The sequence below is a fragment of the Trichechus manatus genome, unplaced genomic scaffold (genome assembly GCF_000243295.1).
Source record: "Trichechus manatus latirostris isolate Lorelei unplaced genomic scaffold, TriManLat1.0 scaffold00065, whole genome shotgun sequence".
Taxonomy (NCBI): Eukaryota; Metazoa; Chordata; class Mammalia; order Sirenia; family Trichechidae; genus Trichechus; species Trichechus manatus.
This window is the reverse complement of record NW_004444001.1, coordinates 2,040,965-2,063,072: the sequence shown is the minus strand read 5'-3', so window position 1 is coordinate 2,063,072 and position 22,108 is coordinate 2,040,965. Positions and strand designations below refer to the sequence as shown.

Sequence of the window (22,108 nt, the reverse complement as noted above, 5' to 3'; positions counted from 1 at the left end):
TCTTAACCACTGCACCACCAAGGGCTCCAATTCAGCTAATGATACTGTGCTATAAGACCCAGCTCAGAATTTTCCTTTTTCTTTGTGCTTCATATTATATTCCTGAGACCCTTCCATGCTGCTGTCATGCCTCTAGCCCATTGCTTTACGGTGTGCCTCTACTACAGGTCACATATCCATTCCCCCAGGGATGGATACCCAGGTCACCTCCAACTCCCACTACCACAAGCAATGCCACAAGGAACTCTCCCCTTCAACACTATGCAAGAACTGCTCTGAGTCACAGGTTCATGAGGACCTACCTCGACTAGTCTCATTAGGCTGCACGCCAGGACCAACATCAGCAGCCTTCACTCAGTCCAACCAGCAGTGCAAAACAGTGTACAAGGAAGAGTGTTGTGTCTTTATCAGTAAGCATGGCAGCTCACACTAACTCATCCTAGGTAGCAGCTCCCCCTTTATGAGAATAGGGTTGTAGGAAAATAAGTGAAATGTACAAGGAAGGCTCAAGGACTCCTCTGATTACACACGATTTGCAAATGAAGATCCAGACCTCCATAATTAATTTGAAGAGTGTTTTCCAACTTGGGCATTCTGTGATTCCAGAACACTGCAGCAGGAATGCAACTGGGAATGGAAACCACGGACGGCAAAGCAAAAACGTAAAAAGAGCCAGAGCGTCCCTGAGAACAATGTGGAGCACAGCTGCCGTATCAGCCCTGGCAATCTGTGTGTGTGTGTTTTTGTCATACTGAAAGGCATGCAGTTAAGAGCACAGGCCCTGGAGCCAGACTGCACAGCTCATGTCCTAGCTCTGTCTCACTAGTTATGCGACTTTGGGCAAATGACTTTACCTTCTGTGCCTCAATTCCTCATCTGTTTAAGGTGGCAATATCAGTACTAAGGTCATAGGATACTGTGAGGATTACGTGAGTTAATATATGAAAGGTGCTAACAGCAGTGCGTGGCACAAAATAAACACAATGTAAATGTTGCCTATCATCATTATTATTGTTGTTATACACTAATAAACTCTTGTTTAAGCCACTGTTAATTTGGATCGCTGTTATTTGCAGCCAAACCTAATTCTAAAATCATCCCAAATGACAACCAATCCCTAACTACCATCCCAAAATGTACCTTAAAAATAAGTTAATTATCAAAGCTTCCCACTTCCACCTTTTGGTCTTGAAGAGGAAAATTTGTCTGTAATGTGTGGAGATCTTCTAGAAAGCAGAAAATCTGACTAGCAACAGGAGCCATTGATAAAGATGCTACTCACAGTGACTATCAGTTCCAAATCTTCAGCTGTTCAGGGAGCAAAGAGACCAACAGACAGATGCTGAACCCTATTTTGGGCCCTTAAGTTAGGGGCCGTTATTTCCCTACGTTCTACCCTAAAACCTGGTCTGTTCATTGGCCCTTTGCTTTCATAGACAGTGAAATGGTTCACCAGCATTTCAGAGAGTAGGAGGGAGGGTTTAGTTCTATTTTTCTGCCTGCTGGGAGGAAGAAATTCACACATTCAGTTAAAAACTGTTAGCTAAGGCACCAGCAAAGAGCAGCAGAGGAAGCGGAGACCAAATGCCCTCTGAAGGGCTTCATTCGGCACAAACAATCTGTTCAGAAGGATCATTAGATGCCCCACTTGAGGAAATTCAACACATAATTGAAGCTGGAACAGAAAACCAGGCCAGCAGCACAGCCTCCAATGAGGGCCGAGTCTTTAGTTGTCATTACAGAGCATGTGGCAGCCAGAACTCAGGCGGGAGGCAATGGGATTTTAAGGGATATTTTATGGCTCTTTTAAGAGGCAAAGCATCCAACAAGAGGACAACCAAAGCTTTTTATAAAAATTAATTCATTTAAAGCACAATTAAAAAAAAAAACAAAAAATCAAATTGCCCACTCTGGGCTTGACAAGAACATGCTCATTTATTAGCTGATAAAATGTACTTGAGTGGCGGGTCCTGTCTGAAACCTCTGAGTTGTGGTCCTGAATCAGCTTAATATGTGCCTCAAAAACTCACCAACAGCTTTGGCAAGACTGGCTTTGCTTAAACAGATGAGAGTAACTTGTCCATTCACTGCTCTAAGAGTTTCCCAGGAACCATCTGTGACCCCAGGGCAATTTCTAGGTTTTATGGTCTGTTTGGTCAGAGGGATTCAGCCTGAATGGCAGGAAGGAGAAGATTCAAGGCATCAGACTACGGACAGTGTTTCTATTTTCCAAAGTCTCCAGCTTACCTGATTCATGTCTTAAATAAATCTTTTTGGCCATATGTCTGAAGAACTTCATAAAACGGGATTTAAACATTTCATCCAGAAAAACATAGTTTTAAGAAAAGCATTAAGAAATTCATTTGATCACCTGTGTATAATAATGTTTAAGCGGCTCAAAGTCCTATATAAACACATCGTTGGGTGTTATTTATCTGGCGTTTTCAGGCAAGTACTTAGTGGGAGCAGCCTAGGCAATACCACCACCACAAACCTTTAGAGGGTGGAAAGGCCACTCAGCTCAGCCGGGAAAGTCAATCTGCCTGACAAACAAATGACAGTGAGGAGAGCTGGTCTCTGAGAAGAGACTGCTGCCGCTCCAGGGAGAAGGTCAGCAGAAAGACTTATTCGGAGGTTGCTGCAGAGAAGAGGCCACAGGCAGGCGGTTTTGTTCCACGAAGACCATGTTTCAGACCATGTCAGAGAAGACGTGCTGTTTTGAAGATGCAGAGAAGCAGCTGACCATAGAGCCCTTTCTGACACTGTCCCTGTCAATCAGTGGAGTAACTAAAAGGTAAACATTAGCCTGGAATTATAAAAAACTCTGGCTGTATACTACTCAGCTGGCGGGGGGGGGGGGGGTGGCCTGAGTGTACTATGTACAATGATACCCTGGTTAAAATTTAAAAAACCAACATACCACTGATTTCCCTCAGGTTCCTGTGTTACTTTTACTTTTATTTAGTAAACATTAGTGGCTGCTGGATAACTCAGCCTCTTGGCACTGGCTGTAGGACCCCAGATTATATGAACCCAAATTATATGAGTATTCAGGTTATGGGAGCAATGGGAGGGGAAGGCCCAGCACACTTACTATTCTAGGTCCTGCCCAAAGGCCACCCACAGAGACAAGCAGCACGTCACCAAGGGATGGTGGATATGAACAGGCTCCAGGGAGTCCAGGGCACCCAATGCCCATGTCAACCACACAGCAGCTCCTCATCTAGACTCAAACATCTGGAACATGTTGGCTACCTCAAATTCTGCTCTGTTGCAAGTTCTTACTTCTTCCTGGGTCAGATGAGAGAGAGAAAAAGAGAGCTACCCTGTTCACTGCCAGGGAGAGAGCAGGCTAGGTCTTACGGACCCGGAGATGACAAGCTACAACTTGCCCTTGGAGAATCTGCCTCCTACAATGACAGGACAACTAGCACTGGACACCCCACCGAATGCACACACTGCTCTCAAGTGTCAGCAGGAAGCAGCTTAGCTCAGCACTCTGGTTGAGCTGTCTCCACTTAGATGTCTGTTGCTGGGAAGAGCCTCAAATATCCTTCAACTGTCTATCAGATACGAGGCTGCTTCATCTATGAAGATGGGGCCAGAGGGTATCTTGAGGAAAGGGTTAGAGTCCCAGATAGGGTGGGAACTAAGGAACTCAGCATCAATCCCACTCTCCAATTCTCTCCAAACCAACAGCATTAAAATGAAAAATGGAATGTCCTGACTACATGAGTTAATTTATACAGACTCTAGAAACAGGCAAAACTAATCTAGGCGTTAAAGTCAGGAAAAGTAGTTACCCTTGCTGGGGGGGCAGGAAGCGGGGAGGAACAGAGGTAGGGACTGGAAGGGGACACAAAGGAACTTCTGGAGTGCTGGAAATGTTTCATGTCTTGATATGGGTGCTGCTTCTACAGGTGTGTTCACTTTGGGGAAATTCATTGAGCCATGCATGTATGATATATGCACTTTTCTAAATGCATGCTATACTTCAATATAAAGTTTACATTAAAAAAAGCAAAAAAGGGTGGGAATGTAAAATGGAGAATCGCTGTGAAAAACAGTTTGGCCGTTTATCAAAAAGTTAAAGCTAGAATTACCATATGGCCCAGTAATTCCACTCCTAGGTATATACCTCAAAGACCTGAAAGCAGGGATTCAACAGATACTTGTACAATGTTTACTGCGGCATTATTCACAATAGCCAAGTGTCCATCAACAGTAAATGGATATATAAACAAAATGTAGTGCATACATACAATGGAATATTATTCAACCATAAAAAAAAAAGTTCTGACACATGCTACAACATGGATGAACCTTGAAAACATTATGTTGAATGAAATAAGTCAGGCACAAAAGGATAAATATTGTATGATCTCACTTACATGAAATATCTAGAACAGGCAAATGCACGAGACAAAAGCTTATTAGTGGCTACCAGGAGCTGGGAAAGGGGAGGAACGGGGAGTTACTGCTTATGGGGTACTGAGATTCTGTTTGGGGTGATGAAAAGCTTTTGGAAATGAATAGTGGTGATGGTTGTACAACATGGTGAATGTAATTAATGTCACTGAAATTGTACACTTAAAAATAGGTAAAATGGTAAATTTTTTGTTATATATATTTTACCACGGTAAAATTAAAAACAAGAACAAAAAAGGAATATCCTCTTGGGACAACAGTGAAAACTCACTATTACGCTGGAAGTTTGTCTAGTTTCATCTTTGGCCTCATATCTACCCAGACAGGAAAGAACAGGGTTGGTAGGGCAGGTATCACAGGAACTGACAGCATAATCCATAATAACCCAGGGTCCGTGACCTGGGTATGTGGGGAAGTTACTGAGCAATTACTCCTTTTCTCTGAAAATCTGAGTGTTAACTATCAAAAATAACTGCATGGCTCATCCCCTCACCTCCTTCAGGCCTTGGCTCACGACCCTGCTTATAATGGCAACCTGTCTCCCCTTCTCGTCCCTGCCAGCATGTCGTGTCCCTGTCTTTCTTTCCTGCTTTGATTCCTCCATAAAACTTTTCATAATCCTCCATACATCTTATCATAATCCAACAAATACTTGACCTATTTTTTCAATATATTGCCTGTTTCTGTTCACCAGAATTTAAGCTCTAAGAGATTTTTTTAAAGGTGTAATTTACATGCAGTAAACTACACATAAGTGCATAGTTCCCTAAGTTTTGACACATGTATACACCTATGTTAAAAAAAACACCTCAGTCCAATGGTGCTCAGATACCATTATTGGATATTTTTGGTCAAAGATTCTATAGAAGAACCCTGACCAAAAGCAGGAAAATGCAGAAAAGAGTTTTCAAATTCTCACGGACTCCAGACTTTCTGGAGACATGAGGGTGGACGAACCCCTAAAACTACTGCCCTGAGATAATCTTTAAACCTTACACCAAAAATATCCCCTGAAGTCTTCTTTAAACCAAACAATAGTTTAGCTTAACTAGTGAAAAATGTCTGCCTTGAGCATTATGCTCTTTTAAGAACTATCTATACAGAATCAAGTCAACAACAGTAACTCGTAAGATTAGACAGGAACCTCAGGGGGCAGTGAGTTTATGTTAATGAGGGAGGAACAACTCAGAAAAGGGGGGTGAGAATGGCTGCACAACTCAAAGAATGTAATCAATGTCACTGAATTGTACACATAGAAACCGTTGAATTGGTATGTGTTTTGCTGTGTATATTCTCAACAACAACAAAATAAAACCAAACCAAAACAAAAACACCCCAGTCCAAATACAGAACATTTCCATCACCCTAGAAAAGCGTCCTCATGCCCCTTCCCAGCTAATCTCCCACCAGAGGCAACCACTGTTCTGATTTCTATCGCCATAGATTAGTTTTGCCAGTTTTTGAACTCCATGTAAATGGAATCATACAATATGAACTTTTTTTTTTGGTATCTGGCTTCTTTTGTTCTACATAATTTTTTTGAGATTCTTCTTTGTTATTGCATTTATCAGTAGTTTGTTCCTTTTTATTACTGAGTACTATTCCATTGTAAGAATATCTGTTCTCCTGTTAAAGGATATTTGAATAGTTCCAGGTTTTGTCTATATGAATAAAAGTGCTATGAATATTCTTCTGCAAATATTTTGGGGCTATATATGCTTTCATTTTTCTTGAACAAATACCTAGAAGTAGAAGGCAGGAATTTTTGTCTACTTTGATTATGGCCGTATGCCCAGTGCCTAGAGAAATGCTTGAAACAGCATAGGTGCTCAATATATACTCACTGAGTGAATGAATAAGTGGTGGTACTCCATCTCCATTCCTTAGAAAAGACAAAACTTCTGGCCAGCTCAGCATAATATGAGAACACTGTAATTCACTGCCCTCTAGTGGCCAACCCCAGAAAGGCTGTTTTAGTTCCTGAATATCTTACGTTATCTTGAAATTTTCATTTTGTCATTCATCTAGACACGTGTAGAATGCCTATTTTGGATAAAAAAATAAAAGCACTGGCCTCTAAGAGTCACACAGTCTGGTGGCTGAGGGCCAGAGGGAAATATAAACAATAATCGATATGGTAAAGTGCTACAAAAGAAACGCACAGGGCTGGGTGGCGGGGGTGGGAGGAGTCTCAGGACTGGCTTTCAGGAGAAACGGGAGTCTTAAGGGATGCATAAGGATTAGCTGAGGAGATAAAGGGATGATGCAGGACAAGGACATGCCAAGTTAGAGAACCTGGACATTTTATCCTGTAGGTAATGGGATGCTCCTGAAAGGGACAAACCAGAGATGGGAAAACATGCTTGGCCACTTCAGTAACCCAGGCCTGACCTATGGCAGTCATAGGCAGAATAGAGAGGAAGAAGCCGACTCAAGAAACATTTAGGACATAAAATCACCAGAGCTTTCAAGCTGATTAGATATGGAGGAGTGAGAGAAAGGAGTCATGGATAATTCTTAGCATTTCTGACTAAGTGACAGGAGGTGCTGCCAACTAAGAGAAAGGGGTGGCTGGGCATGGAGAGGAAAAGAGTTGGTTTTGGACACACTGAGTCTGAGGAGCCTATGGGTAGCAAAGATTGCTGGTTGTCCACTAATAACTGTTTCCCCCTTCCCCCTTGGTGATAGGACCCTGTCATGGATTGAATTGTGTCTCCTAAAAATGTGTCTCAACCTGGCTAGTCCATGACTCCCAGTATTGTGCAATTGTCCACCATTTTGTCATCTGATGTGATTTTCCTATGTGTTGTAAATCCTACCTCTACGATGTGAGGTGGGATTAGTGGTAATGAGGTAATGTTAATGAGGTAGGACTCAATCTACAAGATTAAGCTGTGTCTTAAGCCAATCTCTTTTGAGATATAAAACAGAGAAGTGAGGAGAGACAGGGACCTCATACCACCAAGAAAGTAGTGCCAGGAGAAGAGCATGTCCTTTGGACCCAGGGTTCCTGCGCCAAGAAGATCCTAGTCCAGGGGAAGACTGATGACAAGCAACTTCCTCCAGAGGTGACAGACAGAAAGCCTTCCCCTGGAGCTGATGCCCTGAATTTGGACTTCTACCCTACTAGATTGTGAGAGAATAACTTCTATTAGTTGAAGCCATCCACTTGTGGTATTTCTGTTATAGCAGCACTAGATGACTAAGACAGACCCTGTCATGGATTGAATTGTGTCCCCCAAAAATATGTGTATCAATTTGGCTAGGCCATGATTCCCAGTATTGTGTGATTATCCCCCATTTTGTGATTAATTTTCCTATGTGTTACAAATCCTAATCTCTGTCTGTGGTTAATGAGACACAATTAGATTATGTTAAAGAGGATTAGGGTATGATGTAACACCCTTGCTCAAGTCACATCCCTGATCCAATGTAAAGGGAGTTTCCCTGGAGTGTGGTGTGCACCACCTTTTATCTTACAAGAGATAAGAGGGAAATGAGCAGAGAGTTGGGGACCTCATACCACCAAGAAAGCAGCACTGGGAACAGAGCGTGTCCTTTGGATCCAGGGTTCCTGCACAGAGAAGCTCCTAGTCTGGGGAAAGACTGATGACAAGGACCTTCCTCCAGAGCCGACAGAGAGAGACAGCCTTCCACTGGAGCTGATGCCCTGAATTTGGACTTCTACCCTGCTAGACTGTGAGAAAATAAATTTCTCTTTGTCAAAGCCATCCACTTGTGGTATTTCTGTTATAGCAGCACTAGATGATTAAGACAGGCCCCTAAGGGTACTGGCCACCTGGAATAAAAACGTTGTTTTCCAGCTTCACTTGCAGCCAGGTGTGACCTTAAGACACACATAAGTTCAGACAAAAGAGATCCAAACCCAAGTGTCATGGACAGCTTTGGGAAATGTCCTTAAATGGACAGGATATGCCTTTCTTCTCTTGTCCTTGCTGGCTGGAATTAGATGTGATGGCCGGAACATGAACAGCTATCATGGATTATAAGAAGGAACCACATGCTGAGGATGGGGAACAACAACAGCGAGGAGCCTGCATCTCTGACACCTCAGAGTATCATCCAAGCCCTGGACTCCTTACCGCTGGACTTCTAATGTGTAAGAAATAAGCTTTTCTATCTTGCTTATGGCACCATTATTTGGGGTTCCCTGTCACACGCAGTCAAGCTAATCCTAACTGATCATCTATGACATATTCAAGCAGAAATGTCAAACAGGGAACTGGATACATAAGTCAGAGGTCTGGGAAGTCCTTCTGTCTGTAAATTCCATTGCCATCACGCTCCTAAGTAAAACCTGAAATGAAAATCCTACTGTACTGTTTCACACAGAGGAGAAGGGGAAAGAGTAATTTGATACTTTGTATTTCATTTTGCACTGAAGGAAATCGCCAGTCACCATTCTTCTTTTGAAAACAGGACAACGTCTTTTGAAAATGAGCCCAGCTTTTCTACATGATTTCCTCATATGCATCACTTAAATAGTGCTGTTAAGCAGTTTATTTTGATGATGATCACACTGTCAATTGGACACCAAATGGATCTCAATATGTTCAGAGCTAGATTGATAATACTTACCTAAGCCTAAAAGATCTCAGAGGTGAGTCTCTAGAGGTCTCTCACAGTTTCCGGGATCACAGTCCAGTGACTATCTCTCCCCATGGGTGACCCTCCAGCACTGTCACCACTGGACGCAAACACGGCTCGTTTATCCACAGAGAACCCACTTCTACAGGGGTAGCTGGCTCCAGCAGACAAAGAAGTTGGCTCGGGGCAGCTCTAGACTACCTAGAGACAACTTCTCAACTCGGAAGGGAGTCACTGGACTGCCTGTTTTCAACTATTTTACCACAAACATGGCACAATGCATGAAGCAAGCTCAAGTACTAACTTATAAAAGGGACAGTGGTGATAGGTAATAGGTAGGAGAGGAGACATGAGAGAGGCCAAACAATGCCCTGGTGGCATATGGATCCCGTACTTCTACTAGGGCAGATCCCCCACACTATGTTTCGGTGAGCTTGCATGGTGAGATAAGGCTGCCTGGTGAGATCTGTCCAGCATGATGAGGGCAACTATCTGGCCTGTTCTATGGGGGAAGAATACCTGGGGCGATAGAAAACTTTTGGAAATGGGTAGTGGTGATGGTTGCACAACATGGTGAATGTAATTAATGTTGCTAAATTGCACACCTAAAAATAGTTTAAATGGCAACTTTAAAAAAAATTTTTTCCCATACAATAATTTATACATATATTGTTATGTGACTAATTGCTCTCCCCATATTGTGACGGCACACTCCTCCTTCCCACCTGATTCCCCATGTCCATTGAACCAGCTCCTAACCCTCTCTGCCTTCCCATCTCACCTCCAGACAGAAGCTGCCCGTTTAGTCTCTTGTATCTACTTCAGCTAAGAGGCACACTCCTCACGAGTATCACTTTATATCCCACTGTCCAGTCCAATCCCTGTCTGAAGAGTTGGCCTCGGAAACTGTTTTAGTTGTGGGCTGGTAGAGAATCCGAGGGCCGTGCTTTCTGGGGTTCCTCCAGTTTCAGTCAGACCATTAAGTCTGGTCTTCCAACTAGAATTTGAGTTCTGCACCCCACCTTTCTCGTGCTCCGAGACTCTCTGTTGTGTTCCCTGTCAGGGCGGTCACTGGTGGTAGCCGGGCACCACCTAGTTCTTCTGGTCTCAGGCTGATGAGGTCTCTGGTTTATGTGGCCCTTTCTGTCTCTTGCGCTAATACTTTCCTTGTGTCTTTGGTGTTCTTCATTCTCCTTTACTGAAATGGCAACTTTTTATACATTTTACCACAATAATAAAAAAAAAGAATGAGCTCCACCTTCCTAGGTCTAGGAAGAGATACCAAAGACCCATAGGAAGTCTGTTACAGAGGTGAAACTGAGTACAGTCTTGCCAAGACTGGCCCCTAGAAAGGACAGGCAAGCCACACTCCACTGCGTAAATGCTGTGGGTCAGCAACAGTTCCACTGGTCAGCAGGTGATCAACCAACTGCTAAGATTAGAATGCAGTCCTAGCTATCAAAGGCAGGCACAGTGTTTGATGGGACTAATGGGGTTGAGGTAGCAATGGGATGGGTGCCAGCAGAAAGTAAATGAAAACTTGGTATTGAAATATAAATGACAGCTAACAAGATAATTATATATCCAATCAGAACTGCAGCTTCAAAGATTATTTTTACCTGGCATAATACTGTTACTGAGATTTCATGTGGGCATTTGACTTCAGATGTAGATTAATGAATGGATTAATACGTTCCTAGGCTTATCCTTTAGTACTATTTCAGAAAACTACTATTGCAAGAACCCATTGCTGTCGCAAGTTGATTCCAACTCATACCGACCCTACAGGACAGAGTAGAACTGCCTCATAGGGTTTCCCAGGCTGCAATCTTTACAGAAGCAGACTGCCACACCTTTCTCCCACAGAGCTGCTGGTGGGTTTGAACAGCCAACCTTTTGGTTAGCAGCCAAGTGCTTTAATCACTGTGCCACCAGGGCTCCTTTCCTAAACTAAACCCACTGCCATCAAGTTGATTCCGACTCATAGTGACCCTACAGGACAGAGTAGAACTGCCACATAGGGTTTCCAAGGCTGAAATCTGTACAGGAGCCAACTGCCACATCTTCCTGTGGAGTGGCTGGTGGGTTTCAGCTGATGACCTTTCAGTTAGCAAGCAAGCACTTTAACTACTGTGCCACTAGGGCTCCTCTATTGCAAGAAGCAACCTCAAAATCCCAAAAGATCAGTTGTACTGCTCTCTTAAGAAAGTTAAATAACCCAGCAGAATTAAGCTGCCTCCAAAAGCTGACCTATTAATGTGGGGGTGGGGGGATGAAAAAATCCTCTTACAAAAGCTTAATTTATGATTTTGGAGGCTGAAATTTAACTGGTCTTGCCTGCTGCTTAGAATCACCTGCAGGAGTGGGCAAGAGTGACCTTCCACCCTTACTCCCAGTGCTACCCTGGTTGCTGCTACTTCACAGGAACCAGGGATAGTGTCATTCATCTGCCTTAACTTCTTTCTTCTTTTGTGCCAGGAACTGTATTTATTACTTTATAATTTTAGTGCATTTGCACATAATTCTTAGTTTACTGTTATTTAGGTTTTTCACATTAAATTATGATTAACATCTATATACTAGTACAGAATTTTGGATACAAGTTGATTAGAAAGATATTTATATCCCCTTTCTCCAGTTTTTCCCCTAAAGTTTCCAACACTGAAATTCAGTCCTAAACTATGATGCTCTTTTCAGATTTCCTTCCAGCCACAGAGATGTTGGCAAAAGTTCTGTCAAATGCCTGCCTTAACTTTTTAAGACTGCCATCCCTGTGAGCCCTACCAGAAAACCTGAACGGGATGGACCATGGGAGACATTTCTTACACCCTCCTTCTCTACAGGTTTCCATTCTCTTCTGCTTCTCATTATCCACCCTCCCCGGCCATGGCTTCCTCCAAAAACCACAATTACCCGCCCCGTCCACAGTCCAGAGAAAAAGGCTCCAGTTCTAGCTCTGCCACTAATAAGGAGGCAGGGAATCTTGTAACTCATCTGTGAAGTAAGGGAATTAGACAAGAAAATTTCTAAGGTCCCTCTCAACATTCGGATTCCTACGTGAGCTTGTCCTTATCTGACTGAGAACAGAGAACCAAAGCATCAGGCGGTGACAGATGGGTTTTCCTGTGAATTCCTAAGCACAAGTGATTAAGGAAACCAAAAAGGAGAAGCAGAGGATCCTCAACTCCTTTTAATACTCTTTGCTTAATTTAGGCTGGCTAGAGGAGGAGGCTGGGATTGAAAGAACTAACTGCCATGGTCAGGTTTTCTAATCACTCCATTCAAAGTGACAATCCCAGTGGGGCAAGAGGCAAAGAACGAAGAGGGAGAAATCAAGGTCCTGGAGCTCTTCCTGGCCCATTCCACAGCCTCCTACATTAGATGGATCCTGGCGCCACAACCCTTCCTCCTCTACATGCCCACATTCTGCTTCTAAAATACAGCACGTGAACTGGAGCACGAAGTCCTGACATAAAAACTAAAATTCCAACTTTCATGTGTGAGGGCCTGGGTTTGAGACAAGTGCAAAATAATCCTAAAATAACCATCAAAATCTCAGAACATAAATACACCAATTTGGCTATTCTTGTGACACTGCAGGTCTTTTTAGGTGAGATCTGTGACCATCTCAAGAGATAAATTCCAGGCTGCTGCCACTGCTTTTAAAACAGATTCAGCTGTGTGTTCCAAAGCCACTATCTCCTTTTTGGCAAGACATATCCACTGGCTGCACTCTTTGGAAAGACAAACAAACAGACTGCAGATAAGAAAGAGCAATAGCTTGTTCAACTTGGTACTGGTGCTTCTTACCCACATATTCTGAGAGGAAGACGACAAAGAACGGAGTGACCAGGTCATTAATTCCCTGGACATACCCACTGGCAGGGTGTCGGATGGCCCAAATAAATAAAATTCGTTCGAAGATCTAGAAAAATGAGAAAGAAAAAGACACGAGTGTTAAATCACAGGGAAACACTCTCCCCACCTTCCATGTATCTACCTCATAATTTATCCTAGGGCTGGTGCAGAATTTTTAGGAAATTTTAAAATACAGTGGGATAAAGGAACTATATAGATGCAATACGTTTCTAAGACACTAGTTGTTTTCAAGCAGAGGTAGATACTTCTTGCCCTTTATCTTTTCAGTATCTGGTCACTCCCCTAGAACATTGGGAAAAGGAAAAGAACAGCGACACAAATGGCTCAAAAAAGGTTTGCTACGGATGTCATTAGTTCAGCCCCCCACACTCACACTATAGATAACGTTTCTCTAGGTCCAGGAGCAAGATATTGGAACATCTTAATTCTGATACTTTTTTCTAACTCTTTTTTGCTCATTGTGGGATTTAGAAAGGAAATACCTTCTCTACTACCCTCCTTCATTCCCACTGAGAAAAAGGAAGGAGATCTAGATCCAAACATAGATTTAGTTCTAACCCAGCTTGACTAGGAAATAGTGACAGACTCTACACACAGGAAGTCACTTCATATATCAGGATGCAACCCAGACACTTGCTGGAGATAAGAAGTCCAACAAACCAAATGCTATGGACTCCCACAGCTAAGAATTTGGGAACAGAGATATCAGTCAGGGCACCCACGGGAAAGCCTCTGGCCTAGGCTGAGGTGAAATGGAAGGTCTTTATGGTACCTTTACAGAGTCCTGCCCTGTCCCAATCAACTACACTCCCCTCTACCTTATTAGGCCCTCTCAGCTGTCTCCCTCATTGTCTCTCAATCTGGTAACACTTGTTCCTGGTTTCATTCTGGGGTGACCACAACTCCTGAGCCTGACACATTCTTAAGACTGGCTTTGACTGGGATGCCTCACATCTCTGTGAACCACACAGACAGATGGCAGAGGTAATGGTGAATACGTGCAGGTGGGATAGGATTTTAGAGGGCCTCAGCAGTGGACACGGCAATAGTCACGGATTCAGCACAGTCCCAGCCAGTCAATTCTAGGGTCAGAGAGAAGAGGCCATCTCAGAGGCCAGGTGTAAGGGAGGAAAACCTCCCAGGGAGACCAATAAAAAGAAAATGACTATATGGCTTTGGAGTTGGTTAGCTAGTATAAGAGAGAAGCAGAAAATCTAGAGACACAATAAAACGTGTCTCCCAGCTCCCGTGTCATAGACAGCTGAGTCGGCCTCCCAGCTGATGGACAGAGCTGAGTAAACACTTCCACTGTCAACACTCCTGCTTTTACAGGCAGTGAGAACAAGCCTCTGCCTCCACTAGACTTTGCCACTTTCTCTGTTGATAAATGACCCCTTTCCCTCCCTTGAAACCGCAGCTCAAGCTAGAACTCACCTTGTTCAGGAAGATCTCAAGGTTTCCCTGCCCCACTCCCTGTGTCCTTGCACCTATTGTGGCCTGTATATATTTGTGGTCACTCATTTGGTCTCTAATCTCTAGTAATATACTTTTGACTTAATACCTGTATGTCACTGCAATGGGCACCAGATCAGGAGATGCTGGATGCTGTTAAAAAGTAAGCTCCTCCAGGTCAGTCAGTCTGAAGACTCACGAAGGCTTCTATTCCATACTCTCAATCCCTCATGAATACACATATCCTTGATGATTGACTTTAACAATGGCCAAGTGCATGGAAGCTAGCTGTTCAGAATCAGGAGACCTGCAATAATCCCTCTCTAGTAAGGACAGGAGAGTGCAGATGGACATACTCACATCATGAGAGAAGATGCCAAAGAGATGGAAACTGAAGAGCACCAAGTCTGGTTACCAGGGGAGACCAGTGAATCTTCACTACGAAAGTCGGGGATAATCCTGTCTTATAAAGAGGAGTGAATAGGATAACCCCTGAAGGTTTTTCCTACGCCTCTTCTACTTGTTGTTGTTGTCGTTAGGTGCCATCGAGTCAGTTTCGACTCATAGCGACCCCATGTACAATAGAATGAAACATGGCCCGGTCCTGCGCCATCCTCACAATCGTTGCTATGTTTGAGCCCACTGTTGCAGCCACTGTGTCAATCCATCTTATCACTCCATCCTTTTCTACTAGTGTGGGTAATTCTGACTTACTGTAGTCAATTCTCAAGTATCTTTCAGGCTTGCAAAGCAAGCCTTTCGGTATGCAATGCCACTTTGTTCTCTGCTCCTTGGTTGGCATTTTTACTATGCTTAAGATGACTATGGTCTGCTAGATAAAAAAAAGATTCAAGAAAACTGGAAGGAATGTAGTTTGAGTTTCCTTCTTTGAATTCAGGTTCCAGTACTAGGAGAAGGCTTTTAAGCAAACTTGCCCACCCCCTAAGTTTAGAATAAGCATGCACAAGTAAAAGATTAAGTATTTGAACATCTCCAGGTTAAAGTGAGGAATAAGCAGGACTAAGCTGTGGGAAATGGAATAGGAGAAGCAAAGGGATCCTGAATGGGTTTTAAGCTTCCTTTGAGCTGAATCTTATAGGTAAAATAACAGTGCTACTCTAAGAATCTTCCAGTGGAGGCATCTACTGAACAGAATTATGAAGATAATCCAAAGTCAAACAGAAATTACCTTGGTCATTTTTACCACTGTCCTTCTCTATTATGGGGATAACTGAAAGCTCAATTCAAAGAGCACTTATACCCAGTGTCCTAGCTACTGGAAAACTACAAAGGAAACCCCTAATCTCGAGGAATTTACAGTCACTAGGTCAAAAGACTTTCACAATATAAACAATTAGAAAACAATACCAAACAGAATCAAGGCCCCAAATGCACATTACAGGCGCGGTAAGGTTAGGCCTGCATTATCAGGAAGGAGGTGACAGAAAAGGTGACACTCAAGTTTTACATGAGGGATGGGAAGAACTGTATTTATAATTTGTTGGCTCTTCCCCCAGTACCCTCACAGCATCTCTGAACTTGACGAAGGTTTGTCACTAAAGAGGAGCTAGTCCCACTGAGGCCTTTCGTGTGCTTTGTTAACTCCTTAGGTCTCAAAATACCACTACCTCCAGCTTGATAAAGTACAGTGAACATAAGAGTAAGAATTCTAAGATGGGGCGGGCAGAGGGGGGGACTCTAGTCTTCACTCTGCCACCAGCTAGTCTCAAGACCTGAGGCAAGTCTCAACCTCTCTAAGTGCTACTCAGCTCACAGGTTTCCTATGAAGATCAAATGAGAATGCATGAGAAAGTGCTCTGACAGGACCAACATAATGTACTATCACAATTATCTATAAACCTGCCTGTGGCTGGAGGGAGGGCTACCACACTCAGCCACACAGAACAGGTGCCACAAAGGAAGGGGGTAGAAGGGCCGGAGAATGTTAGGTACTTCCCTCACCTCCTGTACAAGTGGCTGTTGGAACAACGGAATGAGAGGATTCGTCCTTGGAATGTCAATGTGAATCTGAAAAAGAGAAGCAATGTCCAAAAACACAAACGCCAGGCTGTTCTTCTGACAAGTAATTTTGAGAAGTTATTTTCTTAAGAGCTAGCAATCAAAGTAAGAGTTAGAGCACAATTTATCTGTAGAAACAACTGAATGGCATAGAAAAAAGTCTAGTTAAACTTACCTGTGCATCTGGAGTGTGTTTCCACGATAGCAATAGCTTAATGAACAGTGAGGAAACCTCCCCCAAATAAACCATTTATGTCAAGAAGCAACAGGCTTCACAACCTAAGAGAATCAACTGCTTTTTCCTATTGTTCTGGAATCTATGTTTCCTTCTGGGCTGGCACTTATTTAACAGGTATAGTCAAAATGTGTATCCCTCCTTCAGAATCTTACTCATCAACAGTTCCCAAGAAGTAAAAGAGCCCTGGCAGCCACAGTGATATGCCAGGATAGAGAGGAGGACTTGCTCATGAAGTCATGACATCTAAGAAGTGGGGAAGGACCCAGGGGACTTGGCCTTCAGTAACTGGAGCTGAAAGTTCTTACTTCTGTTACCAAAGAGGTCACTATGGTTGGTTTCGGCCTCAGGGGAGAGACCTTTGGGGATTTCCCAATGCCCAATCTAACAATCCTAAGGATGTGTCAGCAGCAGCAGAGGCTACTTTAGTTCTTGGGCTGAAAATAACACACTCCAGTTGTAGACAGCTGCCCACCCCACAGTATTTTTCTACCTTCTATAACCAACGGACTACTCTTCTCCCCTTCAACATATGATGCCACCTGCAGATGTTTCTTAGGCAGTGGGGTGCACGCTGAGCGATGACAAAAAATGCCCTATCAAGACTGCTGATGGCTATACTCCTGCAGACAGGCAGACGTGGGTGCTGAACAGACACTGCAGCTGCCAAAGGACACACTCATGTCACAGTTCAGAGGGACTGGACCACTGCTGAGTGTACTTGTCTTTTGCCTTGTGTCCAATAACTCTTACTCCTCAGAGTGTAGTCTGTGGACCAGCAGCATCAGCATCATCTAGGAGCTTGTTAGAAGTACCCAGACCTACTAAATCAGAATCTGCATTTTATCATAATCCCTAGGCAGGATTTTATCAAGATCCTAGGTGATTTGTATGCACATTAAGTTTTGAGAAGCACTGCCAATGACCAGTGCCCCTAAAAAAATTAAAAACAAAAAAATATATATGTATATTTATCTCTCTCTATATATAAATATAGATATAGATAAAATCAGAGCTGCTGAACGGAAAGAAGGAAAGCAGCAACTCTGGGGGGAAAAAAATTCCTAACCAGCATGTCATTGCCTAAAGACTTAGAAAACCTGTACCCTGACAGCATTACCAGGAGAAACATCTGAAGATAATGACTATTAAAGAAAGAAAGAAGAGGCAGCAGGCAATGACTATACCTGTCTGTAGGTATCCTGGTGATGTTCTTCATTTCGAGAGTCATAATACTGCTCAATGAAGCCAAAGTATTCCTCCCGCTTCCGCTGTAGGGTCAACTTCCTCCTCTCAGTGTTTGCTGGGAGATAGCCCTACAGACAGAACTGCCAGTCAGATGGGGACAGACATTGGTTGGATGAGTCCTTAATTTTTATTTAAGCCTGAGCAGTGGCTTGGAAAGTATCAAAGGAACGGAAGAAAGGCTGCCAAGAGGACAAGGGTAAATCCCCTTCTGGTTTTGGCTACCCAGCGTCTGCCCTTTCCTCATTCAATGAGATCCACATGTGGGCAGATGAAGCCAGGCCAATTTTCTCAGTTATTTGCTCCTTTGGCCCTGCACTGACTGCGCTTGGAGTGTGTACTGGTGGTGAGCTTCCAGAGTTCGCAGAGTTGGCAGTAGAGCAGTGAATGTAGGTCAGTGGGAGGGACCTGGGCCTGTGTCATGGCCTCTGAGGGCCACATGTGTGCAGGGCCAGACTCCTGAGGATCACAGGAGTCCAGCAACCTCTACAGTGCGTGTTGTGCCAAGTGAATTGGTGCCAGTTACACATTCCTGTCCGCTGTAACATTCAGAATTACCAGCTTAGGAAGCTGAATGGAATCTTCCACATGGCAGCTACAACACCCAGCCACAGAACTTCTGGCAACAGCCTCTCTCCTAGCCAGAGCTCCAGGCCAGCTTTCATTCTTATCCCTGGTCTAGATCCCGTTCTCAATTCTTAACATCTCCTGTTCCCCTTCCGTTCTCACCAACTCTATTCTGAATACCATTCAAACTTGTTACAAATGGCAGAGGCAATGACTACATGGTTGGGAGACTGAGGTTGGGGGAGGGCTGTCAGGAGAGAGATTCTTCTCCTTGCAGACATTTACATAATGCATTCTACAGTGAATGCCTAGAGAGTAGGGATTGTGGTTTATTCATTTGTACATATCCTCACTGTACCTGGCACCGTGCCTGGCAAACAGCAGGCACTTCGATAAATCTTTATCAGATGAATGAATGAATTTTACAGGTTCAGGAAATCCAAGTGTTCCTATCGCCGTGGCAGGCACAATGCTCTGTACCCAGTGAAAGCAGGACAAGTGCAGGCTTCCAATGGAGGCCCATTTATCAACTCTGTACAGTTGTAGAGTTGGTTTCAACCACTCTGGTGATTCATACTGAAAATAGAGTTAAGGAAGGGAAAGGGGGAACTTGCCAAAGCGAGTGCTGAGATCATACTGGCTCACTATATTCTTCCTCCTCTCTGTTGAGACAGTGAGGTCATGACTATAGGAGCAAGCTGTGCTCTTCTACATGTGTGGGAATAAGAATACATTCCCACTCTACATGTGTGGGAATAAATGCTCAAGAAATGTTGTTTTACAGCTTGTAAGATTAGATAGGAGACTTAGGGGGCAGAGAGTTTATGTCAATGGGGAGAAAATTCAGAAAAGGAGGGTGAGAATGTCTGTACAACTCGAGGAGTGCAATCAATGTCACCGAATTGTAAATGCAGAAATTGTTGAATCGGCGTATGTTCTGCTGTATATATTCTCAACAACGCTAAATAAATAAATTATAAAAAACATTTTTTATAAGTCTTACAACCTAAAGACCAACAAACAAGAATGTTGCTTTATGCACAGAAACAGGACGACAGCCCCACAGCTGGATATCCTCATATCCAGCAGGATTAGAGAAGTCTATGGAGGAAGACTAATGTGCCCAGACTAACCTCAGCAGGCAAGAAGGGCTGTGTGAGGTTCACACTTCTCTACAGAGTGGGGAGAACTCACCGACAGGAGTCTCCAGGTTACAGGTCGAACCTCCCTGGGAACCCCTGGCCAGCTACACTTCCTCAGTTCATCTGCCAACAGATAACAGTCATATTGTATTAGCAATTCTCACACATGCCCTAAAACAAACCTCAACCAGCACTGCCAGATGCCTCCTGTCATTCAAGTAAGACCACCACCGCCGCTGCCGCTGCCACCTGCTACTGACAAGCACAGGGAAAAAGCCCAAAACAGCAGCTCTGAGCAGCAAAGTGCCAAGGACACAGCTCTGCGGTAGAAATCCAGTGAGCTCAGAGATTAGAGTTAGAGGGGAATATAAAGACCAGTGAGTGTAGATTTCAGTAAGAATTGACTGGCGGTAAAGGAGACCAAAGCTGGAATAGTTGCACTATGGTCTACAGGCCACAGAAACCAGACCCACCTCATTTAGTCCCTAATCTCTAGAAACATACTTCTGACTTAATACCTGCATGTCACTGCAATGGGCGTCAGATCAGGAGAAGCTGGAAAAGTAAAAGAAGGAAGAATAAAGAGCAATAGCTTCTGGGTCTCTGAGAATTCCAGTCACCAAGAGGTCCTACCTTGCCTGGGGCTCACAGGAACTCACCTAAGTCAGTGCTGTGGCTGGAGAGAAGCTGCCGGAACTTTTCTAGGCGAGTTTTCTCCCGCACAGTCATCGGGGGAGCCCCAGAAGCATTCTGGTCCGAGATCCGGGCAACAAGGGGGATGATGGGTCGGAGAGGGAGTGACTGCTGTTTGTGAAGAGGGTTCCTCAGGCATGTATCACCTGGGACAATTTGGAAGAGAAACATAACAGGTTGTTTGAAGAACACAGATTCCAAGAAACCTTAAACATAACACAACTGTTCAGTATTGCATCTCCTCTCCCAGAGCCACCACTGCACAGTGTGTGCGCTACCTGAAGGTGCCCAGCTGGGCAACACAGCTCGTGTTCTGTCATCTGCCCAGAGGAAGAACTCATTTTTACCATACATACCAATGCACCTTATGTGCTAACAGAGACTCCAGATGCTGCAGCAACTTTGAGAACTTTTTTGGCGACTCCAGAAGAGACTCAAATGTTTTCTTTCTATGCCAGCCTGAAACTTTTCTCTGTGCCTAATAGTGAAGTCCATGGCACTGTAGTCTAAGGCAGTGCTTTCCTTCCCTTTCCACATCACAGAGCACATAACAAATGACAATAACGTAAAGTACACTGCAATGAAAGGAGGTGGCCGCTCTCCAGCAGCCCCAGGCCCCACCTGGCTGTCCCAAGGGCTGAGAGGATCAATACTGCTGACACAACTTCAGTCTGTTCTTGGCCCTCCAGTGTGCCCTGCATACTGGGTGAGAAGCTCTGGCCTAAAGCAATCCCACTTTGGGGTGGCTGCAGTTCCTTTGTGTGCCTATATTTCCCGACAAAATGAACAAGCTTTTAATTCTGTCAGGACTTGACTGAACTGAGAGGAACACAGACTCAAGCTGAACTCTATGTCTTGCTCCAGACATGTCTAAACAGACAGTGGGTAGGAGAAATGAGCAACAGAGGACTAACATTTATTGAGTGCTTAGTATGCATAGGAAACCCTGGTGGCACGGTGGTAAGAGCTATGGGTGCTAATGAAAAGGCTGGCAGTTTGAATCCACCAGGTGCTCCTTAGAAACTCTATAGGGCAGTTCTACTCTGTCCTATAGGGTCGCTATGAGTTGGAATCAACTTGACGGCAATGGGTTTAGTATGTATAAGGTATTGTGCTGGTCACTTTTACTTACGATCTCTCATTTGATCCTTACGACATATGGTGGGAATTTATTACTGTTTTACAGATGAGGAAACTGTGGCTCAGAGAGGTTAAGTTATTTGCAAGTAAGAGCTAAGATGCCACCTTAGATATTATGCCTGACTCCGAAACCCTTGTTTATTTAACCACCCCGTTATGGATTGAATTTGTTCCCCAAAAATACGTGTTGCACGCTAGGAGCCCTAATACATGGCATAAACACAATATGAACCATAAGTAACAATGTACACGCACCAGAAAAGAAACTAGATAACTGGGAAATCCTAAAAATCAAACACTTATGCTCATCAAAAGACTTCACCAAAAGAGTAAAAAGACAACCTAGAGAATGGGAAAAAATTTTCGGCTACAACAAATCCAATCAGTGTCTAATCTCTAAAATCTCCAAGATACTGCAAAATCTCAACAACAAAAAGACAAATAACCCAATTAAAACATGGGCAAAGCATATGAACAGGCACTTCACCAAAGAAAATATTCAGGCGGCTAACAGACACACAAAGAAATGCTCGCAATCATTAGCCATTAGAGAAATGCAGATCAAAACTACAATGAGATATCATCTCACCCCAACAAGGCTGGCCTTAATCCAAAAAACACAAAATAATAAATGCTGGAGAGGTTGTGGAGAGACTGGAACACTTATACACTGTTGGTGGGAATATAAAACGGTACAACC

At 43.7% G+C, this 22,108-nt stretch overlaps 1 protein-coding gene across 1 annotated transcript in view; it reads right to left on the bottom strand.

Annotated features, from left to right (window-relative positions):
• Positions 1–22,108, bottom strand: part of TBC1D22B (TBC1 domain family member 22B) — a 73,547-nt gene that overhangs the window by 26,587 nt on the left and 24,852 nt on the right. Inside the window, exons 4-8 of the mRNA XM_004379418.2 lie at positions 20,235–20,414; positions 19,628–19,698; positions 17,809–17,937; positions 16,330–16,395; positions 12,847–12,961 (exon numbers count right to left, since the gene is read on the bottom strand). Coding sequence (XP_004379475.1) covers positions 12,847–12,961; positions 16,330–16,395; positions 17,809–17,937; positions 19,628–19,698; positions 20,235–20,414 — 561 coding nt within the window. The remainder of the gene's footprint in view (positions 1–12,846; positions 12,962–16,329; positions 16,396–17,808; positions 17,938–19,627; positions 19,699–20,234; positions 20,415–22,108) is intronic.